General features: G+C 47.4%; 1 protein-coding gene across 4 annotated transcripts in view; it reads right to left on the bottom strand.

The window, feature by feature from the left end:
* Positions 1-1,005: 1,005 nt before the first annotated feature.
* Positions 1,006-12,587, bottom strand: part of NADK2 (NAD kinase 2, mitochondrial) — a 298,406-nt gene continuing 286,824 nt past the window's right edge. For all 4 annotated transcript variants that reach the window (XM_063961015.1, XM_063961005.1, XM_063961000.1 and 1 more), the window contains 3 exons: positions 4,364-4,417; positions 3,154-3,277; positions 1,006-1,806 (listed from right to left, as the gene is read on the bottom strand). In XM_063961015.1, the coding sequence (XP_063817085.1) occupies positions 1,668-1,806; positions 3,154-3,277; positions 4,364-4,417 (317 nt within the window). In that variant the 3' untranslated portion in view covers positions 1,006-1,667. The remainder of the gene's footprint in view (positions 1,807-3,153; positions 3,278-4,363; positions 4,418-12,587) is intronic.

A 12,587-nucleotide genomic window follows, 5' to 3' on the forward strand; every position in this document is an offset into this window, starting at 1 on the left:
CAGACCCGGACCTAAGCTCCTTAGTTAGCTGGGAAGGGACTGTGGAAGGAAAAAGAATGGTAAAAATCTTTAATGCCCCGTCCATATCCCAAGAGTACTCCAGTGACCCCTAGTGCAGTGGTGTGCCTAGGCACCCTGGGGTGCCTCAGGACGGTGCCTTGGATTGGTTGTTCAGGACAAATTTTAATTATTTATGATCAGTGTAATAGGCAAAACCAGTGCTGGTGGCTGACAATCATACAATATGTGGACAAACAGAAGCAAATCCTGTCCCACACCACACAATTGAACCAATTGACATATAAACACAATTTACTTCATTTAATATTTATTCTAAATCTCTCAATAAAGAAGTTTTGGCCTAGGGGTGCCGTGAAAAACATTCTGATACTCTAGATCGAAGCGATTCAAAAATGTTTGGGAACCACTGCCCTAGTGGATGAAAAAGAAATACCTGTTTCCACGACAGTTCAGAGAACTCTTACTCACCGTCATGTCAGCTACACGTCATATGTGCTTTCCTAAATAAATCATTGTAACCAGGGAATGATGCCAATTCCCGATTATCTAGTTCCTGAATTTGGCATACAGCTGAAAGAAAGATGTATGTGGTGCAACTCTAATTTACTGGGTCTAGTATTAAATCAGGTGAACTGCTTGGGACAATGCTTCCCAAATGCAATCCTGAAGACACCACAACAGGCCCGGGGTTAGTTATATCCATGCTTAAGCACAGATGGTATAACCACATTGACTGAGGCGCTAATTAAGTCCCTTGTGCTCAAGAATGGATATACCTAAAACCTGGACTGTTTGGGTGCCTTGAGGACCGTGTTTGGGAACCACTGCCTTAGGATATTCAGTAATCAGAAGCAGGGGTTCATGAAGAGGAAAGTACTTGTGTACATAAATCTCAACAGACCCCCTTTACTGCGGGGGAGAAGGGAACAAACATTATGAAAGGATATTACAGAAAACTTCACATCACGTACAAATAAACAAATCGTTTTTCATATGTGTATTTATAGTGAAAAGCAAGAATTAAACAGAAGTACAAGTCAGTTAGTACAACCGCCCCAAAGTCTAATAATTGTTTTTGCTAGAAAACAAGAAAAAGCAAATTTAAACAGCTAAAAGGAGCTTGATGCAGAAGAACCAAGCTATCAAAATTGCATTAGATGTGGCAATGATCTGTCTTTTTTTTTTTTTTTACAAATGTACAACAGTCCCCAGAATGAGGGTTCCATTTAATCATGTTGGATTGGCATCAGCATGGCTAGTAGAAAGTGACAGCAGTGGAGAAAGCCAGACAGCCCCCGTCTCCGCCCCGGAATATGATATACCGGCTGTCGGGATCTCAGCCCCATATGTGCTTGAGCTAGGTCTGAGCTTCACAGTTTGCAACACATCTGCAATTCTGTTTAACAGCAAAAGTCATTTCAATCCACATTTTCTTCCAGGATTAATTCATTGTCTTGCACAGGGGGACGACCCCCCCCCCCCCCCCTTCCACCCCCACAGCTGTAACAGAACGCCCAGAATCCACAATCGTCCCTACACATTATTAGTGTCCTGAGAATAAGGGAGAAATGGGGAAGGAATTGGAGGTCTGGCAGCATTAAATGCTTTCCTGAAGTAGGAGCTCCTCTCGGTCTCTAGCATTGTCTTCATTCGTCCAGCAGCACAGTACGTAGGGCGTCGTCACCCTCCATGGCTATCGCCACGACCGCTCCGTCGTTGAACTCAAAAGACGTCCCGCCATCGACAACCATGCAAGCATCCCAACACCGCGAGCGCACACTCACCCTACAAAAAACAAAGGCTGTTAGACGGCATTTTATCAAGCCATCTTCACGGGTAACCCCAAAATGAAAACTCCAATATACAAGAGAGCGTCTAACATCTCCATAAAAGTTACCATACCCTATAACTGCACCTAAGCACAGTTGAAAGTTATTTTTAATACTCTATTGAGGCCATGATGATCCATAAAATAAAATAAATGGTCTTCCTGGATAAGTTGTCCCACAGCATGTGCGGCTGAAAAACTGTACATTTCTATACAAATTTCCAGTTCTAGGATCAAAATAAGCATTACAGTGTAACTTGCACAGCTGTAAGAAGTCTTATATGGAGGATATAACAGCAAAGCATTACTGTTTCATGGGAGTAATATCTGGTATTTCATTGCCGGTCGGAATATCAGTCACCAGTGACGTTCATGTGTTAATCAACTAAAGGTGATGAAAAGTTTTTCCCTTTAGTAGAATGCAGATGGCACGCTTCGGATTACTGCCTACATCTGTTTCCATACCCAAAAGAATCTACAGATCAAAGGCAAAACGCCAAAATAATTAATCCTTTCAGTAATGAATTGTATAATGAGAAACTCCTGGCGCCAACCAAATACCTACACAGTTGCCGCAGCTTTCAATTAGGGAATACTCAGCCCATAAATCAGAATAAAAAATAAATAAATAATAGAAAGCGCTGGTAACCGTGTAAAAAAGGCTTTATTTTTATTTGATATATTCTATTTATTCTTTTCTAAAAGGATTTATATCTCATACATATGCAGATGGCACGCTTCGGATTACTGTCTACATCTGTTACCATACCCATAAGAATCTACAGATCAAAGGCAAAACGCCAAAATATTAATCCTTTCAGTAATGAATTGCACATAACTTCAACATGATCACATCTCTACAACCCTTCAGTTTAGACAAAGAGCCCAATTCAGATCTGATCGCTGCTGTGCGTTTTCGCGTCGGACAGCTACAACGGGCATTGGCGGTCAGTGACAGGATGGTGCGAAGGATACATGCGCACGGGCTTCCGCAAGGTGATTGACAGGAAGAGGCCGTTTTGGGCGGCAAATGACCATTTTCTGGGAGTGTCCGGAAAAACGCAGGCAGGCTCTAGCGTTTTCAGGGAGGGTGTCTGACGTCAGCTCCGGGCCCGATCAGCAGGATTCTATCGCACTGGATAAGTCAGTCCTGGGCTGCGCAGAGACTGCACAAACTGATTTTGCGCAGCTCTGCAACACATAGGATCGCACACTTGCACAGCGATTTTACACTCCCCCTGTAGGCGGCGACTATCTGATTGCAGGACAGCAAAAAAAGGCAGCTCAGCGCAGCCAACACTTACTTGGAGGTAAAACCACGCTGATAAATACTGGAAAATACACGATTTGCGATGGGCTCTCGCACACTGAAAAACATTTTTTGCTCCTCGGGGTTGAATATTAAAGAGTCGTTGTATTCATTAGTTACTGCAGGGAAGACATAAGAGAGACATAATTAGTGATCTAGGAAGTGTAAAGGTGTGTACACACCATGAGATTTTTTTCTTACGATTTTGACTATATAGTCAAAATCGTAAGGAAAGTTAGTGCAGATCGCAAGGTGAAAGTCACCTTGCGATCCTGATGCGCGGTCCTGCGAGGTCGGTATCACAAGCCAATTTTGACCATCTCGTAGAAAAGATAGTCAAAACGGACACTTAGCCAAAATCGTACATAGGGAGTAATTCAGACTTGATCATAGATGTGCTAAATTTAGCACATCTCCGATCACTTTCACAGACATGCGGGGGGGACACGCAGCACAGGGCTAGTCTGCCCTGCAAGTCTTGGTCATCCATCCCCGCACAGGTACAAAAGCATCGCACGGAAGCGATGCTTTTGTACATAGAGTAGCTCCCTATGAGCGCAGCTCCTGCGCGCTGGCAGGGAGCTACCCCTCGCTCTCCAGGTCGAAGCGGCTGCATGTCGCGTCAAGCAGCCATCGCGCCCTGCGTTGCCCGGTACGCGACCCCACCCCGCTGGCCTGCCTTGCGAAGGCCTCTGCCTGTCAATCAGGCAGAGGGGATCGCTGGGCTAGATGCTGAACGTAACTCTGGCATGCGCCGGCACATGCACAGTTCAGACCCGATTGCCCGCTGTCCGAAAACGCACGGCAGCGATCAGTTCTAAATTAGCCCCATAGTATCGCAAGCACAGTCATCTATGCTTGTGATACAGACGTAGTCCCTATCGCACAGTGAGAATCGGGGTTTAGCCCAAGTCTCACCGTGTGTACACACCTTTAGTAGCGTTCTGTAGAATCCCTGTAGCAGACCAGTTTGTTACTGCTAGACCATACACTTTACAGAATATATGAATGCAGATTGTAGAGCAGCTAAACCAATATTCCCGATGAGGCGGCTCATCAACTCATTAGGAATGGACGAGTGACAAGCGGACGGCAATGACAGTAGGATCTCATAGGTGGCATTACAATTACAATATAACACACCTATTCTCACATGCTGTATTCACACTGGGACATAAGGTCTGCCGTGCACTACAATGGTATACCTCTCTCTATGAGCTCACTGTCCAAAGGCAAGTCCAGCTTCTTGTGGCTTGTAACTAAGAGACAATAAAAATAATAATTACCATACCAAAATTGGAACAAGCGATACAGAATAAAGGTGGGAACACAGGCGGCCAGATTACTGCTACAGGATTAAAGGTCTTCTTCCTAACAATGGGGCAGATGTATTAACCTGGAGAAGGCATAAGGAAGTGATAAACCAGTGATAAAGGCAGCAGCCAATCAGCTCCTAACTGTTAATTTACATATTGAGCTGATTGGCTGGTGCCTTTATCACCTTGCACATATCACTGGTTTATCACTTCCTTATGCCTTCTCCAGGTTAATACATCTGCCCCAATCTTCTTCACTCCAGCAAATAAGAGTAACATCAGGGTGAGTGAACTTGTCATTTAAATAAGAATTTACTTACCGATAATTCTAATTCTCGTAGTCCGTAGTGGATGCTGGGGACTCCGTCAGGACCATGGGGTTTAGCGGCTCCGCAGGAGACAGGGCACAAAAGTAAAAGCTTTAGGATCAGGTGGTGTGCACTGGCTCCTCCCCCTATGACCCTCCTCCAAGCCTCAGTTAGGATACTGTGCCCGGACGAGCGTACACAATAAGGAAGGATTTTGAATCCCGGGTAAGACTCATACCAGCCACACCAATCACACTGTACAACCTGTGATCTGAACCCAGTTAACAGCATGATAACAGCGGAGCATCTGAAAAGATGGCTCACAACAATAATAACCCGATTTTTGTAACAATAACTATGTACAAGTATTGCAGACAATCCGCACTTGGGATGGGCGCCCAGCATCCACTACGGACTACGAGAAATAGAATTATCGGTAAGTAAATTCTTATTTTCTCTGACGTCCTAAGTGGATGCTGGGGACTCCGTCAGGACCATGGGGATTATACCAAAGCTCCCAAACGGGCGGGAGAGTGCGGATGACTCTGCAGCACCGAATGAGAGAACTCCAGGTCCTCCTCAGTCAGGGTGTGCCCCTGACCAAGTATCAGCTCGGCAAAGTTGTAAAGCCGAGACCCCTCGGGCAGCCGCCCAAGATGAGCCCACCTTCCTTGTGGAATGGGCATTTACATATTTTGGCTGTGGCAGGCCTGCCACAGAATGTGCAAGCTGAATTGTACTACACATCCAACTAGCAATCGTCTGCTTAGAAGCAAGAGCACCCAGTTTGTTGGGTGCATACAGGATAACAGCAAGTCAGTTTTCCTGACTCCAGCCGTCCTGGAAACTATATTTTCAGGGCCCTGACAACATCTAGCAACTTGGAGTCCTCCAAGTCCCTAGTAGCCGCAGGCACCACAATAAGCTGGTTCGGGTGAAACACTGACACCACCTTAGGGAGAAACTGGGGATGAGTCCGCAGCTCTGCCCTGTCCGAATGGACAATCAGATATGGGCTTTTTTGAGACAAACGCCGCCAATTCTGACACTCGCCGGGCCGAGGCCAGGGCCAACAGCATGGTCACTTTCCCTGTGAGATATTTCAAATCCACAGATTTGAGCGGTTTAAACCAATGTGATTTTAGGAATCCCAGAACTACGTTGAGATCCCACAGTGCCACTGGAGGCACAAAAGGGGGTTGTATATGCAGTACTCCCTTGACAAACTTCTGGACTTCAGGAACTGAAGCCAATTCTTTCTGGAAGAAAATCGACAGGGCCGAAATTTGAACCTTAATGGACCCCAATTTGAGGCCCATAGACACTCCTGTTTGCAGGAAATGCAGGAAACGACCGAGTTGAAATTTCTTCATGGGGCCTTCCTGGCCTCACACCACGCAACATATTTTCGCCACATGTGGTGATAATGTTGTGCGGTCACCTCCTTCCTGGCTTTGACCAGGGTAGGAATGACCTCTTCCGGAATGCCTTTTTCCCTTAGGATCCGGCGTTCAACCGCCATGCCGTCAAACGCAGCCGCGGTAAGTCTTGGAACAGACATGGTACTTGCTGAAGCAAGTCCCTTCTTAGCGGCAGAGGCCATGAGTCCTCTGTGAGCATCTCTTGAAGTTCCGGGTACCAAGTCCTTCTTGGCCAATCCGGAGCCACGAGTATAGTTCTTACTCCTCTACGTCTTATAATTCTCAATACCTTGGGTATGAGAAGCAGAGGAGGGAAGACATACACCGACTGGTACACCCACGGTGTTACCAGAACGTCCACAGCTATTGCCTGAGGGTCTTTTGACCTGGCGCAATACTTGTCCAGTTTTTTGTTCAGGCGGGACGCCATCATGTCCACCTTTGGTCTTTTCCAACGGTTCACAATCCTGTGGAAGACTTCCCGATGAAGTCCCCACTCTCCCGGGTGGAGGTTGTGCCTGCTGAGGAAGTCTGCTTCCCAGTTGTCCACTCCCGGAATGAACACTGCTGACAGTGCTATCACATGATTTTCCGCCGAGCGAAAAATCCTTGCAGTTTCTGCCATTGCCCTCCTGCTTCTTGTGCCGCCCTGTCTGTTTACGTGGGCGACTGCCGTGATGTTGTCCCACTGGATCAATACCGGCTGACCTTGAAGCAGAGGTCTTGCTAAGCTTAGAGCATTGTAAATTGCCCTTAGCTCCAGTATATTTATGTGGAGAAAAATCTCCAGACTTGATCACACTCCCTGGAAATTTTTTCCCTGTGTGACTGCTCCCCAGCCTCTCAGGCTGGCCTCCGTGGTCACCAGCATCCAATCCTGAATGCCGAATCTGCGGCCCTCTAGAAGATGAGCACTCTGTAACCCCCACAGGAGAGACACCCTTGTCCTTGGAGATAGGGTTATCCGCTGATGCATCTGAAAATGCGATCCGGACCATTTGTCCAGCAGATCCCACTGAAAAGTTCTTGCATGGAATCTGCCGAATGGAATCGCTTCGTAATAAGCCACCATTTTTCCCAGGACTCTTGTGCAATGATGCACTGACACTTTTCCTGGTTTTAGGAGGTTCCTGACTAGCTCGGATAACTCCCTGGCTTTCTCCTCCGGGAGAAACACCTTTTTCTGGACTGTGTCCAGAACCATCCCTAGGAACAGCAGACTTGTCGTCGGAAACGGCTGCGATTTTGGATATTTAGAATCCACCCGTGCTGTCGTAGAACTACTTGAGATAGTGCTACTCCGACTTCCAACTGTTCTCTGGACCTTGCCCTTATCAGGAGATCGTCCAAGTAAGGGATAATTAAGACGCCTTTTCTTTGAAGAAGAATCATCATTTCGGCCATTACTTTGGTAAAGACCCGGGGTGCCGTGGACAATCCAAACGGCAGCGTCTGAAACTGATAGTGACAGTTCCGTACCACGAACCTGAGGTACCCTTGGTGAGAAGGGCAATTTGGGACATGGAGGTAAGCATCCTTGATGTCCAGGGACACCATATAGTCCCCTTCTTCCTGGTTCGCTATCACTGCTCTGAGTGACTCCATCTTGATTTGAACCTTTGTATGTAAGTGTTCAAAGATTTCCCATTTAGAATAGGTCTCACCGAGCCGTCTGGCTTCAGTACCACAATATAGTGTGGAATAATACCCCTTTCCTTGTTGTAGGAGGGGTACTTTGATTATCACCTGCTGGGAATACAGCTTGTGAATTGTTTCCAATACTGCCTCCCTGTCGGAGGAAGACGTTGGTAAAGCAGACATCAGGAGCCTGCGAGGGGGAGACGTCTCGAATCTCCAGTCTGTACCCCTGGGATACTACTTGTAGGATCCAGGGGTCCACTTGCGAGTGAGCCCACTACGCGCTAAAACTCTTGAGACGACCCCCCACCGCACTTGAGTCCGCTTGTACGGCCCCAGCGTCATGCTGAGGACTTGGCAGAAGCTGTGGAGGGCTTCTGTTCCTGGGAATGGGCTGCCTGCTGCAGTCTTCTTCCCTTTCCTCTATCCCTGGGCAGATATGACTGGCCTTTTGCCCGCTTGCCCTTATGGGGACGAAAGGACTGAGGCTGAAAAGACGGTGTCTTTTTCTGCTGAGATGTGATTTGGGGTAAAAAAGGTGGATTTTCCAGCTGTTGCCGAGGCCACCAGGTCCGATGGACCGACCCCAAATAACTCCTCCCCTTTATACGGCAATACTTCCATGTGCCGTTTGGAATCTGCATCACCTGACCACTGTCGTGTCCATAAACATCTTCTGGCAGATATGGACATCGCACTTACTCTTGATGCCAGAGTGCAAATATCCCTCTGTGCATCTCGCATATATAGAAATGCATCCTTTAAATGCTCTATAGTCAATAAAATACTGTCCCTGTCAAGGGTATCAATATTTTCAGTCAGGGAATCCGACCAAGCCACCCCAGCGCTGTACATCCAGGCTGAGGCGATCGCTGGTCGCAGTATAACACCAGTATGTGTGTATATACCTTTTTAGGATATTTTCCAGCTTCTCAGCTGGCTCCTTGAGGGCGGCCCTATCTGGGGACGGTACCGCCACTTGTTTTGATAAGCGTGTGAGCGCCTTATCCACCCTAAAGGGTGTTTCCCAACGCGCCCTAACTTCTGGCGGGAAAGGGTATACCGCCAATAATTTTCTATCGGGGGAAACCCACGCATCATCACACACTTCATTTAATTTATCTGATTCAGGAAAAAATAAGATTTTACTTACCGATAAATCTATTTCTCGTAGTCCGTAGTGGATGCTGGGGACTCCGTCAGGACCATGGGGAATAGCGGCTCCGCAGGAGACAGGGCACAAAAGCAAGCTTTTAGGATCACATGGTGTGTACTGGCTCCTCCCCCTATGACCCTCCTCCAAGCCTCAGTTAGGTACTGTGCCCGGACGAGCGTACACAATAAGGAAGGATCTTGAATCCCGGGTAAGACTCATACCAGCCACACCAATCACACCGTACAACTTGTGATCTGAACCCAGTTAACAGTATGATAACAATGAAGTAGCCTCTAAAAAAGATGGCTCACAACAATAATAACCCGATTTTTGTAACAATAACTATGTACAAGTAATGCAGACAATCCGCACTTGGGATGGGCGCCCAGCATCCACTACGGACTACGAGAAATAGATTTATCGGTAAGTAAAATCTTATTTTCTCTAACGTCCTAGTGGATGCTGGGGACTCCGTCAGGACCATGGGGATTATACCAAAGCTCCCAAACGGGCGGGAGAGTGCGGATGACTCTGCAGCACCGAATGAGAGAACTCCAGGTCCTCCTCAGCCAGGGTATCAAATTTGTAGAATTTTACAAACGTGTTCCCCCCTGACCACGTAACTGCTCGGCAAAATTTTAAAGCCGAGACCCCCTCGGGCATCCGCCCAAGATGAGCCCACCTTCCTTGTGGAATGGGCACTTACAGATTTTGGCTGTGGCAGGCCTGCCACAGAATGTGCAAGCTGAATTGTACTACAAATCCAACAAGCAATAGTCTGCTTAGAAGCAGGAGCACCCAGCTTTTTGGGTGCATACAATATAAACAGCAAGTCAGAATTTCTGACTCCAGCCGTCCTGGAAATTATATATATATATATTTTTAGGGCCCCGACAACGTCTAGCAACTTGGAGTCCTCCAAGTCCCTAGTAGCCGCAGGCACCACAATATGTTGTTTCAGGTGAAACGCTGACACCACCTTAGGAAGAAACTGGGGACGAGTCCGCAGTTCTGCCTTGTCCGACTGGAAAAACAAATATGGGCTTTTTTAAGACAAAGCCCCCAATTCTGACAATCGTCTGGCCGAGGCCAGGGCCACAACATGGTCACTTTCCATGTGAGATATTTCAAATCCACAGATTTGAGCGGTTCAAACCAATATGATTTTAGGAATCCCAACACTACGTTGAGATCCCACGGTGCCACTGGAGGCACACAAGGGGCTGTATATGCAATACTCCCTTGACAAACGTCTGGACTTCAGGAATTGAAGCCAATTTTTTCTGGAAGAAAATCTACAGGGCCGAAACTTGAACCTTAATGGACCCCAATTTGAGGCTCATAGACACTCCTGTTTTCAGGAAGTGCAGAAATCGACCTAGTCGAAATTTTTTCGTGGGGCCTTCCTGGCCTCACCCACGCAATATATTTTCACCACATGTGGTGATAACGTTGTACGGTCACCTCCTTCCTGGCTTTGACCAGGGTAGGTATGACTTCTTCCGGAATGCCTTTTCCCTTAGGATCCGGCGTTCAACCGCCATGCCGTCAAACGCAGTCGCGGTAAGTCTTGGAACAGACAAGGTCCCTGCTGGAGCAGGTCCTTTCTTAGAGGCAGATGCCACGGTTCCTCTTGGAACAGACATGGTTCTTGCTGAAAGCAAATCCCATCTTAGCTCCCGAGGCCATTAGTCCTCTGTGAGCATCTCTTGAAGTTCCGGGTACCAAGTCCCTCTTGGCCAATCCGGAGCCACGAGTATAGTTCTTACTCCTCTACGTCTTATAATTCTCAATACCTTGGTTATGAGAAACAGAGGAGGGAACACATACACCGACTGTTACACCCACGGTGTTACCAGGACGTCCACAGCTATCGCCTGAAGGTCTCGTGACCTGGCGCAATACCTGTCATGTTTTTTGTTCGGGCGGGACGCCATCATGTCCACCTTTGGTCTTTCCCAACGGTTCACAATCATGCGGAAAACTTCCCGATGAAGTTCCCACTCTCCCGGGTGGAGGTCGTGCCTGCTGAGGAAGTCTGCTTCCCAGTCATCCACTCCCGGAATGAACACTGCTGACAGTGCTAACACATGATTTTCCGCCTAGCGAAAAATCCTTGCAGTTTTGACCACTGCCCTCCTGCTTCTTGTGCCGCCCTTTCTGTTTACGTGGGCGACTGCCGTGATGTTATCCCACTGGATCAATACCGGCTGACCTTGAAGCAGAGGCCTTGCTAAACTTAGAGCATTATAAATTTGCTCTTAGCTCCAGTATATTTATGTGGAGAGAATTCTCCAGACTTGATCACACTCCCTGGAAATTTTTTCCCTGTGTGACTGCTCCCCAGCCTCTCAGGCTGGCCTCCGTGGTTACCAGCATCCAATCCTGAATGCCGAATCTGCTGCCCTCTAGAAGATGAGCACTCTGTAATCACCACAGGAGAGACACCCTTGTCCTTGGATATAGGGTTATCCGCTGATGCATCTGAAGATGCGATCCGGACCATTTGTCCAGCAGATCCCACTGAAGAGTTCTTGTGTGAAATCTGCCGAATGGAAGCGCTTCGTAATAAGCCACCATTTTTACCAGGACTCTTGTGCAATGATGCACTGACACTTTTCCTGGTTTTAGGAGGATCCCGATTAGCTCGGATAACTCCCTGGCTTTCTCCTCTGGGAGAAACACCTTTTCCTGGACTGTGTCCAGAATCATCCCTAGGACCAGCAGACGTGTCGTCGGAACAACTGCGGTTATGGAATATTTAGAATCCACCCGTGCTGTCGTAGAACTACTTGAGATAGTGCTACTCCGACCTCCAACTGTTCTCTGGACCTTGTTCTTATCAGGAGGTCGTCCATTCTCTTTGACGACGAATCCTCATTTCGGTCATTACCTTGGTAAGGACCCGGGGTGCCTTGGACAATCCAACGGCATCGTCTGAAACTGATAGTGACACGAACCTGAGGTACCCTTGGTGAGAAAAGCAAATTTTTGGGACATGGAGGTAAGCATCCCTGATGTCCCGGGACACTATATAGTCCCCTTGTTTGCTATCACTGCTCTGAGTGACTCCATCTGAATTTGAACCTTTGTAAGTGTTCAAAAAAATTTTTTGATTTAGAATCGGTCTCACCTAGCCTTCTGGCTTCAGTACCACCATATAGTGTGGAACAATACCCCTTTCCTTGTTGTAGGAGGGGTATTTTTATTATCACCTGCTGGGAATACAGCTTGTGAATTATTTTCAATACTGCCTCCCTGTCGGAGGGAGACATTGGTACAGCAGACTACAGGAACCTGCGAGGGGGGAAACGCCTCGACATTCCAATCTGTACCCCTTGGATACTACTTGTAGGATCCAGGGGTCCTGTACGGTCCCAGCGTCATGCTGAGAACTTAGTAGAAGCGGCGAAGGGCTTCTATTCCTGGGAATGGGCTGCCTGCTGCAGTCTTCTTCCCTTTTCTCTATCCCTGGGCAGATATGACTCTTATAGGGACGAAAAGACTGAGGCTGAAAAGACGGTGTCTTTTTCTGCAGAGATGTGACTTAGGGTAAATAACGGTGGATTTTCCAGCAGTTGCCGTGGCCA

The sequence above is a fragment of the Pseudophryne corroboree genome, chromosome 1, assembly GCF_028390025.1.
Source record: "Pseudophryne corroboree isolate aPseCor3 chromosome 1, aPseCor3.hap2, whole genome shotgun sequence".
Lineage (NCBI taxonomy): Eukaryota > Metazoa > Chordata > Amphibia > Anura > Myobatrachidae > Pseudophryne > Pseudophryne corroboree.